At 41.5% G+C, this 14,793-nt stretch overlaps 1 protein-coding gene across 1 annotated transcript in view; it reads right to left on the bottom strand.

The window, feature by feature from the left end:
• The window catches only part of SATB2 (SATB homeobox 2), a 189,835-nt gene that overhangs the window by 38,588 nt on the left and 136,454 nt on the right, over window positions 1-14,793 (bottom strand). Inside the window, exon 9 of the mRNA XM_022567336.3 lies at window positions 606-803. Within this exon, the coding sequence (XP_022423044.1) occupies window positions 606-803 (198 nt within the window). The remainder of the gene's footprint in view (window positions 1-605; window positions 804-14,793) is intronic.

Genomic DNA, 14,793 nt, shown 5'->3' with positions numbered 1-14,793 from the left:
TGAAGGTAGATTTCTAAAGGACAGGAAACCAAACACAGCAGGAACTCATCTAAAAAATACTAAGATCTGTCACAATTTCTCTCAAAGGTTCAACTGAGTTCAGTGGTATTCCCTAGCTCATGTGGAAATTTCTTTTCCTCAGCCTAATGAAATATTCCTTGAGGAATTTTGGATCAATTCATTGGCTACTTCAGAGTTTTTTCTTTAGAAAATGAACTGATGGAAACAATGAACTATGGCTTCCAGTTGGGAGATTTAATTCTCCATGAGTTCTCTGGCTTCACAATCCCACAAGTAAAATGCTCTCAGGAAAGCAGCTGCCTTTGGATTAGACTTCTCAGTCATTTGTGTGTGTGTGTGTGTGTGTGTGTGAGAGAGAGAGAGAGAGAGAGAGAGAGCGCATGTGTGCACATGCACACACACACACACACACACACACACACACACACACACACTGTGCCCACTGTGAAAACAGGGCCCTCTGTTTTTGGGGACATGGCATGAGACACCTTCCGAGGGGAGGTGATGTGGTGTGCCCCTATGACCCTTCACGGCTACTGGCACCAACAGCTTTGCTCTGGTTTGTGGGAGAAGGGGACGCCCACCTGCACTGGCTCAGGGGGAAGCTGGACCACGTGCTGCATGCGCTCGCTGTGATGGTGCCTTGATTCCTCCTCATAAATCACATCCCTCTCGTGTTGGGGAAGGTTCAGGAAGCGACGGATGGTACAGAGGTTCTCCCAGAGGGTGCGGTTTTCTGGGCTGGGGTTCTCCTTCCAGCGGAGCAGTTCACACAGCCAGCCCTAGAAACAGAGAAGGTCACTTGAATTAACCTGAAGAGTGCAGAGCAGCAGAGGCGGGTTTGAGTGCAGTCAAGTACCATACCGGTTTATCATATTTTTACATCAAACCTGTTCCCACCAAACTGGGAAAATAGTGATACAGCCTGACAACTCTGAAAACCAACCAATGACCACACATATAGTTACACCAATACCTGAGAACCTTTGGTCTTTATTAATTATCTTATCACCCTTCCTATTGAATATATTCTCAATTAATTTACAGTTCCTTTGTAAAAGATACTCGAGGAAGATTGTAGCTATCCAATTCTCAGCAAGAGTAATTCATGTTGGTCAGCAACAATTTTTAAAAATTACCCAATTGGACAGTACTCCATTCCAAGAAAAAAGTGAAGATGAACAAACATGTATCGCAAAATGGCAAATTCTAAAGAAGAAAAAATACCTAAGTATAAATAGGGAGGAAATGGCCTCACAATTATCAATAACTCCTCCATAACAACCTTAGCTAGAATGAAAAACTGTACTCCTGCTCAATCTCTGAATGCCATGGGCTCCAGGCCCTTTTAACCATCACCTTCCTGCCTCAGCCACACCTGCAGGAAGGTAGGCAGTCGGACGGGTCACACCTGCAAATGTCTGCCTCCCAACTCTGGCATCCGGATGTTCTCTTGCAACTGCACAAGAAAGAAAATGTAATGCAAATAATGATGGATTATATGAAAATAATACAGAGGATGCTGTCGACATCGCTCACTGACTCATGTCAAAATATTTTACCCAGTAGCTTTCTAACCCATCATTTCCAAGCTACGTTGCTAATTTTAAAAACAAGAACTGTCCCACATCACGCCTCCTGCAAGAGTAAGAATTTTTCTAAAAAGGTGCATAAGTAAACACAAACGACTTTGTAAAAAATAAATCCCGAACCTCAACAAATTCTATATCATAACTTGTAAGCCAATGAAAGTTCCTGACACGTATTATAAAAACCCCTCATAAGCTGTTGTTTGTCTAACTCTCCACTGTGTCTTCTGCCTTTACCCAAAAAAAGGCAAGATTTGATTATCTCCGCTGCATCAGCCAAGACAGCAACACCAGCTGTTCTCATTGTGCAGCCTCTTCCTCGCGGCCTCCATGTTAATAACCTGATCATTCCATTTTCTCCTTCAACTGCCGGCTGCAGCACCGCAAAGAGACAAAAACCCAGGCCCATCTGCAGCAGCTGTAGGCACTGAACTGTGAAGCCACTGGGGATTTATAAACTAATCTGTAACACAACACTGCCTTGTTTTTACAAGTGAGAGGCCACATTTGTGCAGACCTGATCTTTTCTTGCAATAAACTGGGAGCTGGGGAGAGTTAGAGGGTTAGGAAGAATGAAAACAAGATATCTAATCATTTGCTTGGAAATGTTTTCCCAAGTATTTTCATAGATTTCTTTTTTTCCAACTCAATTGAGAGACAGGTAATGGTTGATTTTCAAGGTGCAACATATATGAAAATTGAAGACGATTCAATTTTTATCCCTATCAGGAAATGAATTATATTTTAAAAAATCTCCTAGTCCCAAAGTGTTTCCTCAAGGGTTTCTTTGTACGAAGCAAAGAATTCTTGAAATGGAAAACAAACCATCTGTGGAAAACTTAAGCTCCATTTCTCTGTCTTTTCACAGATCTGAATAAGTCTCCAACTGAACTCTTTCAAATGTTTCAAACAGGTATGTTTAACATCTCCCAGGGGAGGCTACAGCATGGAGACCAATTGTTTAACAGAAAATAAAAACAAAAACCTGCATCTGTTAAAAGATGAAGTTCTGAGATACCCAGACCTTAAGGAGGACAGCACCTGCTGTTCTGCATGAGGAGTGAATTGCATTGTGGGAAGCCACAGCTTGAAATGAGACAGGTGACAGCTGAGTGGTATCTCCACTTATGATACTCGGAATGTCTCGCACAACATTCATTGCCGCATTTGATTTATATGCGCTGTTATAATCTGCACTCATTACAACCACTTAGAACAAACTACAGACCTCGTTATGGACTGTGTGCTGTCTGCCATCAGTCTTTAAGAAGTGTAGTGCTCAATTTGCCCACTGACATGCAAGGTCCTGACCTTGAAGCTATTAGGGAGCGGATTAGACACAAGTGTGATCATGTGTGCAGACATAAGCAAACCAAATTAATTTCTGGCACAGGGAGGTAGGCGACAAGACCCTGTTCTTAGGGCACCAGAGAACTTCCTCAAATCCCTGATGGAGCTGAGCTAATAGCATGTTTAAGGGAACCCAGTTTTGAAGATGAAGCACATTCATGGTGTTTAGAGGGTTATTAATCTAGTTTCCCCACAAAGTGTTTGCTTGGCTGATCAGATTAAGGGATGGAGCCTTCAACAGCGCACCCTCACCACAGCAGGCCCCAAGAAATCTGTGATACTTCACAGCCTTGGACATATTGCACCATGTGTACCCAGCTGCTTCAATAATTAGCTTATGAATGTATCAGCTGGTTCTGTGATTTTTATAAATAATAACTAACCTACTGAGCAGAAACATTGTCAAGAGCCTTACGGTGGCACAAAACTGCAAGGTGCTCCTAAGTCTAACTTGCTCTTCTACTAAATGCCGATATTCCCTGCTGGTGGAGCTCCTCTGATGCCATCTATAAATATTTATTCTGCATCGGAAATGGCAGTGTATTTTTGTCAGTTTTCTTCATGGCAGCCATGATTCGCTTTCCCCTCACTCTGACTCACTTGCTCACTCCACGGATCTGTACGCTTATCTCCCGGAAATCTATTCTTCCACCTCACTTCCCATCTCACCCTCCATCTTTTTATTCACATGATCCTTCCATCAGCCCACTTGGGATGCTTATCTCTGTTTTCTCAATAGTGTCTCTTATTAGCTTGTTTGGTGGCTTAATGAATGTGCCAGAAAGTGCCACGCTATTGCCTGAACACACACATATGTAACCGAGTGAACCCATCACAGAAGAGATAAAGAGTCCCCACACTGGGATTTTTTTCATTTATATAATTTTTGCATGCCATCCAAGAAAGTTTTGCAGTATCAGGCAAAAAAAAAAAAAAAAGTGTAAATGTCAAATAAAACAGTGACAGATGACAGTATTCTCTATTGAATAGCACTGTTTCTGTCGTGCATGTTCAATGGGAACTCATGAATTATTAATAAACAAATCTCCTTTTTCTGTTAAAATCTCAAGTAGGTTTTTTGTTGTTGCTCCCTATGTGTTATGTGGAGCATTCCAGGAGAATTATTTTCATTTCGGAGATGCTGATACAGAAGTTCATCTGATTCCAGCCTTGGCCAGCCTTGTGAGTGGGCACCAGGAGCTGTGGTGTATATACCTAGCTGTGATTTCTCTTTTAGTCTGGTTGTAAGCTTTGACCAAAGGTTGGCTGAATATTCATAGAGTCAGTTTCGCATTTTTAGTATGGGAAAACTGAGGGTAAGTAAGTTACGTGTGCCAGGGCACAGCTAGGAAGCACAGAATATTCAATTTGGAGACCAAACTGCTAAGTTCCTGCTCTGACATTAAGTTATTGGGTGACCTTTGGATAAGTGGTTACCCTCTTGGATCTTCTGGAAGCTTAACTATAAAAGAAGGGGTTTACAAAAGATGATCTCTCAGTTCCCTTCCAGGTCCACATTCCATGATCTATTACCTTGTTATTTGTCAGAAACAACAGATAATGATTAGCCATCAGGGTCAAAGTACAAAGAATAAAACCACCTTGGTCAAGTGATCAAGGTCAACATCACCAGTGATGACATATTCACAACCATGAACTCTGTGATATGACTCACTGCAAAGGACACAACACAGTATCTGAGGTCCTGCCCGAAATGCATAACCTCAGTCCAATCATGACAAACCCTAACTGAGAGATTTTCAACAAAATAACCAATCAGCACTCTTTAAAAGTGGCAAGATCATTTAAAAAAAAAAAAAAAAAAAAGGAAAGACTGAAGAATGGTCACAGACTGCAGAAAACTAAGGATAAATAACTAAACACAATATGGTTCCTGATTGAGATCCTGGCACAAAAAATGGACATTAGTGGAAATACTATTAATATTTAGTATAATGTTAATTAAAAATATTAGTGAAATTAGAATAAAGTTTTCAGTTCAGTTAATGTATTAAAACAATGCTAACTTCCTGGTTTTGAGCATTGCACTATGGTGATGTAGCTGTTACAGTAGGGGAAGCTAGGTGAGAAATATATGGAAACTGTACTATTTTCCAAAATCTGTGAGTCTAAAATGTGTTCAAAATAAAAAGTTTAAAAAAAATACAGAGAATACCTGGAACTTACATAGGAAAATGTACATGGAACCTAAGTATAATGATGCTAAGGAATTTATGATTAAGACACCTTTACCTTCAAAATCTGAACCCAGAGAAAGAATGTAAGTTCAAAGCTACATCCCTGTGATCAATGGATAAAGAGTTCCCAAGCATTCAGGGCATAAGCAAATAATGCCTATTAACATCTCATTTTAGTCATCTCATCAGCCTCGTAAACAAATATATTTCCCTCAGTAGAAAAAACAACTCTGACCACCTCTGCCCAACTATGCAGGTGAGGTGACACACCAGTCAAGATATATTTTGTTTACAATCCACATGTTCCTACAAAGTTGTACATCAATCTAAATTTACAAAGCAAATAATGTTGTAAATGTATTAGGAATCCTTACTACTTGAAGAAAGGTATCATTATTTCTTTTTGAAAGATGAATAATAACCCCATAGTTTATCTTTTAGTAAACTGATAGTTTTATTGAGGATTTACTTAAATGAGACACCTCTAGTTCACAATTCAAGAGCATTAGAAGAGGCAACAATAAGAACCACAATTTGCTCCTGTTTTTCCTTCATGGTCTCATCTCCCCTCAATTTCCCCATGGACCTTGTCCTCCGGCCACTGTGAATTACTCGCAGTCCCTGAATAGGCTTGGTATATTCCCATCTTCATGCTTTTGCTTATGTTACTCCCTTTCCTGGAAAATCTCACTCAACCCTCTACCCCCGCTATGAGAAGTTGTACTTCAAGGTTCAGCTGACATGGTCTCACCTGATCTCTTGTAAGAATTGCTTACTCACTCCTGCATAATTTGAAAGCATGTTGCTTATGCCTTTTCACAATTTGATGATTATTTTGTTACTGCTGGGCATGCCTGCACCCCTATCAGAACAGTCAGCTTCTTAATGGGGATGGAGGGAAATTGTTGGTTTCTTACCCACTTTAGCATTTTCAGACCAGGGTATAGTTTCTTGCACATAATAGATGTTCAATAAATGCTCAATAGATTGAATTGAAATTATTAGAGTGCATAGAAATTAGCCCAGACGAATGTTTCATGGCCTCAAATTAAAAGAGTTAGTGTTGGGGGAGAGCACTAGTTTTCAAAAGCAACCCTGACAACATTCTGAGGGCTCTTTTTCCCCCATCTCTAATGCAAGAATAAGATAAAGAAAAGAGGGTGATCCAATTTACCACAGTATATAAATGCAAACAGTGACAGAGGTCTCTCAGAATATTAGTTTATAAGCTTGTACTGATCACCCATCTACTGTGTGCCATGCTTTTTACTTAAAAGGTTAGTTGAGATCACCAAAGGGCAAGTAGGTAATTCTGACCATGAAGTTCAGGGAATATGTGATCACAGAGAACAGGACTCTTAAGGTGGGCCTTGAAAGATAAAGATGAATTTCACCAGGTGGGGAGAGGAAGTGATTGGAATCACATTCCAAGCAGAGATAACATTATCAGCAAATGCAGGGGCTTATACAATTATCACATTCAAGGAATCAGAAACAACTTTGTGTGGCTAAAGCACAGTCTAGAAATGGAGGTGGGGGTCAGGTCATAAAGAATACCATGCAAAGAAATTTCATGTTAGTCCTATGGGCCATGGGAGTCATTGAAGGCTCTTAAACTGACATGACAAAGAATTCTTTTCTTTCTTCTTTCCTTTCCCTTCCTACTTTCCTTCCTTCCTTCTTTTTTAACAAGAAGTTCTTGGAGAAAGGACTATGATAAAGTCAAGAACACCACTTACCCTAGCCTAGATATCTTTTTTTTTCATAGTGAAATCATGTTGCTGGGTATCAATGAAGGCCCACAGTGGCCTGCTAGTGGTAAATTACATACTTGGTAAGCTTCATCTTCCAGAAGTTTTCATTCTTAAAAAAATGACATATTCATAAGTACCAAACTATATCAATCATTTAAAAAAATCTATTCTCATCATTTTAACCATTTTCGTGTATGTGTGTGTGCATGTGTATGTTGTTGTTGTTCAAATGAGAATTTGTAAAGCTCTCTCACATTGAAAATGAATGAGGAAGGACAATATCTATTACACTTATAAAAATATTGAAAGGTTTAAAAACTCAAGTAGATAATAAATGAGTGACATATTCTCCAAACTACATACCAAATGCTGAGACTATTCAAATGAACAAGGAGGTCTTTCAGAAAACAATAATACAGCCCAGGGTCTGAATCTGGAGCCCATCAGATATGGGTTTGAATCCTAGCTCCAAGCCTTAGGTTTAAGTGATGGGGGAGGGGAAGGAGATGGAAAGAGTGGGGTTCCTGTCCGTGGTACTGAAATTTCATTGTGTACTAAGTTACTTGTTTTCCTACCCCAGGACACAGGTAATAACTCCAACATGTCCCTGTTCCCATATTTTTTCCTTTAAAAACAAAATTAAGTTCTGTGTTAGTGACAAATTTCCTAGTTTTTATAATATTTCAAAACGAATACAAACCAGGACTTGCTAAGAAACAAATGCAAGTTCACAGTCTGCTCTGATCTCCAAAAAGAGATGTAGTAAATACGTTTGTTCCTGTTAAGTAAGGTTGTACTGGCCTTGAAGGGAAGGCCTTGTCACAGTCGTTACTGTGCCCCCGATGTACCTATCACAGAGCTGACGAGTGAACTCAATCTACAAATAGTAAGAATCCCCTTCCCCCTTTGCCCACCTAGGAACCCCAATGAATGAATAAGTCGGCAAATGAACAGTTCTTCAGGTGAATGACACAAGGCTTCTTGCAACAGAAATGTAAAAGGCCATTTACTCACCCACATCTTCAATACAGAAAATGTCAGCATACGTAACCAAAAGGGAATGTTTTCTGAGCGACTCAAAAGAAAATTCATATTATTAACTACAGGCAGTTCACTTTCTAAACGGAAGCACATAAAGTCCCCAAACAAACTTTTGTAACTGTGAAAGAGTTTCTCTTCAGCTGGTTGAGACTCTTCTGAAGTGTGAAATGAGCCAGATAATATTCAGCTCTTGTTTCTTAGTCACCGAATTCTCCTTTCATGAATCCAATAAGTGTCTATTAAAATAAATAAACCCCCTAATGATTCAAGATAACCTAATCAAGAAAACTGAAATGGATAAAAGGCTAAACTGCAAGGGAGACTTGTCAAGGGCTTCAATGAATCCCTGACAAGGAGGTCATCTAAACCTGAAAAAAGATTTGTGCTGAGCATTTGGTTACAGTTCAAGGTTAATTATTTTATACCTTGAATGTAATAAGTAAAAATGATCTGCTTCTCTTTTTATTTCTCAAAATTGTACACTAAGTTCTAAACTGTATTTTCATGGGGACTAATTTTCAGCTGTCGCTGGGCATGTGTCTCATATTTCTATGGGTGTGTTTGCAAAGAGTGAATCTGTAATTGAGAGTAATGAAAACTTTATTTCTGAACAACTCCTTAACCTCTGTTATAAAGGGCCCAAGTCAAGAGGGGATTTCATAAAATCTTGTTGCCTTCCTTACCGTAGAAATACGGGGTATACATAGCTATATAACAGGACAGAGATTTAGTATGACTTTATATAAGTATGTACACACATACATATACACGTAGATGGGAACATGTACCTGAAAAAAAACATCCTTATCTGTCAAAAAGAATGAATCTGGAGTCTTCTCCACTTAAATACTAGAAAGATATTAACAGCAAAATGTACTAGACTTAAATATCAAGGAGAAAACAACCGAAACATTTCTAGTCCCTGACTTCAGGTCCAAATTCCAGCATACCTATGATACAAAACTACATATTATGGGGGCTTCCCTGGTGGTGCAGTGGTTAGGAGTCTCCCTGCTGATGCAGGGGACACGGGTTCGTGCCCCGGTCCGGGAAGATCCCACATGCCGTGGAGCGGCTGGGCCCGTGAGCCATGGCCGCTGAGCCTGCGCGTCCAGAGCCTGTGCTCCGCAACGGGAGAGGCCTCAACAGTGAGAGGCCCGCGTACCGCAAAAAGAAAAAAAAAAACACTACATATTATGCACACTGCCTCAAAAACCCATAAGTGCAGGGGGGAAAAAAAGCAGACACAGCAGAAAACCAGGCATAAGACTTGTTTGAAAGATCAGGGCTGGGACTAGAGTGAGGCAAGCAAGTGACTAACGTGCAAAATTTAAGGAATGTGACTCTGAAAGTGTGTGTCTCCTTGAATTTTGCACCCGAGACCTAGCAAGCCTACATGCCTAACCCTAGTCTTGGCCCTGTGAAAGCAAGATGATCTTTTTTTTTTTTTTCGGTATGCGGGCCTCTCACTGTTGTGGCCTCTCCCGTTGCGGAGCACGGGCTCCGGGCGCACAGGCTCAGCGGCCATGGCTCACGGGCCCAGCCGCTCCGCGGCATGTGGGATCTTCCCGGACCGGGGCACGAACCCGTGTCCCCTGCATCGGCAGGCAGACTCTCAACCACTGCACCACCAGGGAAGCCCAAGATGATCTTTTTTTGTTTTGGCTGTGTTGGGTCTTTGTTGCTGCACGCGGGCTTTCTCTAGTTGCGGCGAACCGGGGCTACTCTTGGTTGCGGTGCGCAGGCTTCTCATCGCAGTGGCTTCTCTTTTGCGGGGCACGGGCCCTAGGCGCGCGGGCTTCAGTAGTTTCAGCACGCAGCCTCAGTAGTTGTGGCTCACGGGCTCTAGAGCACAAGCCCAGTAGTTGTGGCACACGGGCTTAGTCGCTCTGCGGCATGTGGGATCTTCCGGGACCGGGATCAAACCCACGTCCCCTGAATTGGCAGGCGGATTCTTAACCACTGTGCCACCAGGGAAGTCCCAAGCAAGATGAGTAAACGGTCTCTACAGCAAAACAGGAGGAACCACTCACAGGCACCAACATTCTCCAACTGTAAGAACCATGGTTTAGCTCAATGTCATCTTTGAAAGAGGGCTGGAGAGTTCAGAAAGATGGCTTTTAATATGTCAGTCTGATTTGCTTCAAAGTCAAATGCAAGTTCCTAAAGGTGCCATGTCAAAATAATGCAACTCAGGGTTTCTGCAGTACATAAAAATGTGCTTAAAACCGGTACAGAAACTTTAGCAATGGATAAAGGTATATGACATTTTATGAACTGCATACAAACTGTAATTAACCTTCATTGATATCTAATTATGGGTTCCCATAAAGACTAGTTTTAGGGCATGAAACGTTAACATAATTAATTGCAGAAGTGGTAATAAGAACCCAATTCCTCATTATAAGACTGATGTAAAAACTGAGATCTTGTGGGAATTTCTGTTGATCACTTCTCAAAAGAATCTAATCCTTTGAATTATGCTGAGAGATAAAGGAAGAAAGTGAAGGGTTCAACTTGATGCTTGGGCATCACTGTATTGACTGCCCACTTAGTTTGGCATTTGCGAATGTTGAGAAACCTAATTTCTTCACTACTTGGTATAACAGATTTTTAAAAATGGTAACTGTAGGGTTTCCCTGGTGGCGCAGTGGTTGAGAGTCCACCTGCTGATGCAGGGGACACGGGTTCGTGCCCCGGTCCGGGAAGATCCCACATGCCGTGGAGAGGCTGGGCCCGTGAGCCACGGCTGCTGAGCCTGTGCATCCGGAGCCTGTGCTCCGCAACGGGAGAGGCCACAACAGTGAGAGGCCCGCGTGCCACAAAAAAAAAGGTAACTGTAGTGTAAATATATTAATTTTTTTTCATTTGAATTTGGTGGACAGACCTGACATTGTAGCATACATGCCCCAGTTGACAAGAGTAGAAACTGCTTTTTGAAAGGTTGTCAAAATGTGTTCCAAAGAAACCTGCCCAGCAGCAAGGGGCAGCTACTCAGTCGAGGCCACATGCCTCATTTTAGTCTGCCTTTTACACACTGAAGACAAGACGACAAAAGCAAAAGCATTGCGGGTGAGACTTAGACCACCAGCTCATCACCAATGGCATCATACGGCCAGCTTTTCCTGTCACTTTTTATACCAGAGATTGGGGTAATCAAACATTTACTTCCAATAGCCCGAGCAATCCCAGCCCCAATAAAGCCATCTCCATAAAGAGAGCTTAATAAATAAGGTAACTGCCAAACCACATTTTGTGCAAAGTGGCAAAACCGATCCTTGGGCAATAGTTTCTAAAGGCTAAGAAACAAAATAATGAAACTGAAGATATTTTATAATTCATAAATTTACTCTCCCACATGAAAAGTTGACCTTAAGAAAATTATAGTTTTAACTTGTCTTATTACAGTGTGATCCCAACTAGGATATAAACACGCATGTGCAAACCCACACTTACACATTAGAAGACTCTAAAAGGTTAATGGCAACTACCTCTGGATTGTGGAATTATGGGTGATTCATGTTTTTGCCTTTACACTTTTCTTCATTTTCTACATTTTTAAAAATGAAGCTGGGGCACGCAGGTGACAGTTCGGGGGTGCGCGGTCTCTTCCTGTCACCTGCCGCCCCACAAATGGCAGGTGGCACTCAGCGTGATGGGCCTCTGCAGTGCTTGCATGGGCCCACAGGCCCCAGAGGGGAGGTGGGCCCCGGGAGGAGCGCAGTAGGGCGGCGTGCGGCTCCATCCCCAGATGCCGCTGCACGTGCAGGGGAGCCAGACCAGACCACTAGCTTGGGACCTGCCTGCAGAAGCCCTAGCTTCACTTTCAGGGGCACAACTCATGGCAGAGGGAGACGCGGGAGGTTCCAGTTGTTCAGGGTTTTGTTTTGTTTCGTTTTTGTTTATTGTAAATGTTTTATATTTTCCAAAACTGTAGTCAGCTGAGTCATTTAAAATGTCTTAGGTGAGGGTATAGGGGCTGGGACCCTTGGGCATTGCTGGCAAGGAGGTCAATTGGAATGTAAACACCATCATTTTTAGTATGGAAGGATTAGAAACAATTTACATATCCACCAAAGGAAGAGAGTCAAATAAATCATGGTGCATCCATTCCATTGAATACTATACAGCAGCTTAAAAGAAGAAGGGGCTCTGTGTGCTGATGTGGCAAGATCTTTGAGATTTATAAGAAAAAAATCAAGCAGAATCACATGTAAAGTATGCTAGTCATTTGTGCATAGGGACAAAAAAAGTATATACATTTGTGTTTCCAAAGATAGAGGAGAAATGTTAGCAGTGGCTGCCTCTAAGGATGGCTAAGGGGGTGAGGGATGGAGGAAAACTATTCACTGTATACGCTTCTGTTTCTTTTTGAAGCTTGTACAATGAACATATGCTACCTATTCAAAATAAATAACATTAAAGAAGAAAAGAAATGCCTTTGAGAATTAAAAATAAAAAATACAAAATAAAACGAGGATGTTTTACTTAAGTAATCATAAAATAGAAGCTATTTCTTTAAAAAGGAAATATGTACAACTAACTTGTGCCTGGGATATTTTTAAGAAGAGACACAAAAGCAAAGATTAATATAGTAACCCATGATTGAAGGAAAAAATATGTTAGCACATATACTGAATGTGATATAAACTCCAATAGCAAAGAGCGATAAAAGGAAGGAAACAAACCAAATAATATACCAATTATTTTTCTTTATGTACAGCTGTCTGTCTTTATTTTTGCTTATAAAAGGATCTGCCATGAAGACCTGTATATATTTTTTTCTAGTTTATTTATTTATTTATTTAACATCTTCACTGGAGTGTCACTGCTTTACAACGGTGTGTTAGTTTCTGCTTTATAACAAAATGAATCAGCTATACACATACATATATCCCCAAATCTCCTCCCTCTTGCGTCTCCCTCCCACCCTCCCTATCCCACCCCTCTAGGTGGTCACAAAGCACTGAGCTAGTCTCCCTGTGCTATGTGGCTGCTCCCCACTAGCCAGCTATTTTACATTTGGTAGTGTATATATGTCCGTGCCACTCTCCCACTTCATCCCAGCTTCCCCTTCCCCCTCCCCGTGTCCTGAAGTCCATTCTCTATGTCTGAAAGACCTGTATATTTTAAATCATTTAGCCTGTTAAGCAAAGTAGATCATCTGTAAGGAGATATTTTACAATAAAGATGAATGTCCGTAAAATCTGAGTTTGTAATCTACATCTAAAGCTTAAGAAGCCTTCTATTTGGGATTATAACTTGTTAAGTCAGTAGGTGAGAACACAGAATTTTTTTTTTTTTTTGGTGAGACAGTGATAAGGAATAAAGGCCAGTCAGTAAACAAAATCTGTTTAATCCTAACGTACGCAAAGCATAGAACACATTGAAATCCAGTCACCATGAAGAACACAGCTTCTATGGAGGAAATGATTTCAGAATTGTATACTGAAGGCCAGAAACTCCTTCTCCCCAGATGCAGTGGGATCACAATTGTGCCTCCCTCCCTCTTCTGTAGTAGGAGTGAGGACCCCCCCCCCATTCCTGGTCCCAGTGGTAGCTCCTGCAACCTGTAGGCCTGGGAAGGTGTGCGCGGCAGGGAGCAGAACTGGAGGATTGGCAGGGGTCTTTAAATCTTGGTGGAGATGAGGGCATCTCCAATGTCATCTCATCAGAGACCCCTCTGGGTCCATTTAGTCCCAGATCACTCCCTTTCTTTTATCCCAGAAGACTCTGGGGTTGGCCCTTTCATTACCACCAACTGAGCTTTACAACCAGGTTGTCTATTTCTCCTTTTTGCAATGTCTCAGATTCTCTCTACCTTCCTAATATAGAAAGTAAGACCCCACACCCGCCAAAGAAAAAAAAAGGAAGAAAGAAAAGAAAAGAAAAAAGAAAGCAAACCCAGGGCCCTTCTAACATTTTTGTTCGTTTTATTTTTTTAATGGGGGCAAGGTAGAACAGGGATTAAAATAAGCCCCTTCCCATTCCTCTACCTACTCTGTTTTCACCCAAACCTAGTAGGAAAAGACAGTCATATATATAGAGTTGGGTCTTTGGGTATACAAATAACAAAGAAAGTTTCACTCTCTTTCCAAAAGAAAACCAGCCTCGGGTGATCCTCAGCATTCCATGAGCTGAATACTGTGAACTATATAAAAAAGACAAGAGGGCAGGAGAGAAACCGTGAATTAATGTCTGGGGAAGGGGGCAACTGATGGCCGGCCCTGGAGGACTGCAGTGAGGGTGCCCATGGTCACTGTGTTTGCTCCCTACTGGATTTCCACTGCCCAGATCACATTTGATAAGCTGCAGTTGGGGAGGAAAGGGGAAAGTAACCCTACAGAATTTGAGTAAGAGGGACAGGGAGATTACAAGAAGCTATCAAGGGACAAGGAGTTCCCATAGCCACTTAAATTGCATGCTGGGGCACTCATTCCCTGGAGGCCCTTTGTATGTAACGGCCATACTGAAGGGGTGCAGAAAATGCCATATGCCTTTGCACTATGGCTCCTACTGAGGACTCCCACTCCTAGTTCACAGAGATCAACCATGGACCATAGTACATCCTATCCCATGAAGACCAATAATCTGAACATTCTGCAGAAAGAAAAGGAAAACAGTCTTCAGAACACACACACACACACACACACACACACACACACAAAACACCTAAAATTGATCCTAAATTGAAAATGAAGCAAAAGTAAAAGGTGAAATGTGCATAAGCATACTTTTCCCTCTTATTTTTACCCCTGCTTTACTTTTTTGACTTCTCTCCTATGAAGAAAGGGGCAAGGGTCAGATAGGAGGCACTCAGTGGAATCAGATGATGGACTG

The sequence above is a fragment of the Delphinapterus leucas genome, chromosome 8 (genome assembly GCF_059928025.1).
Source record: "Delphinapterus leucas isolate spDelLeu-1000000601 "Yukka" chromosome 8, BTC_Dleu_Yukka2, whole genome shotgun sequence".
NCBI lineage: Eukaryota > Metazoa > Chordata > Mammalia > Artiodactyla > Monodontidae > Delphinapterus > Delphinapterus leucas.
This window is presented reverse-complemented; position numbering and strand designations above follow the sequence as displayed.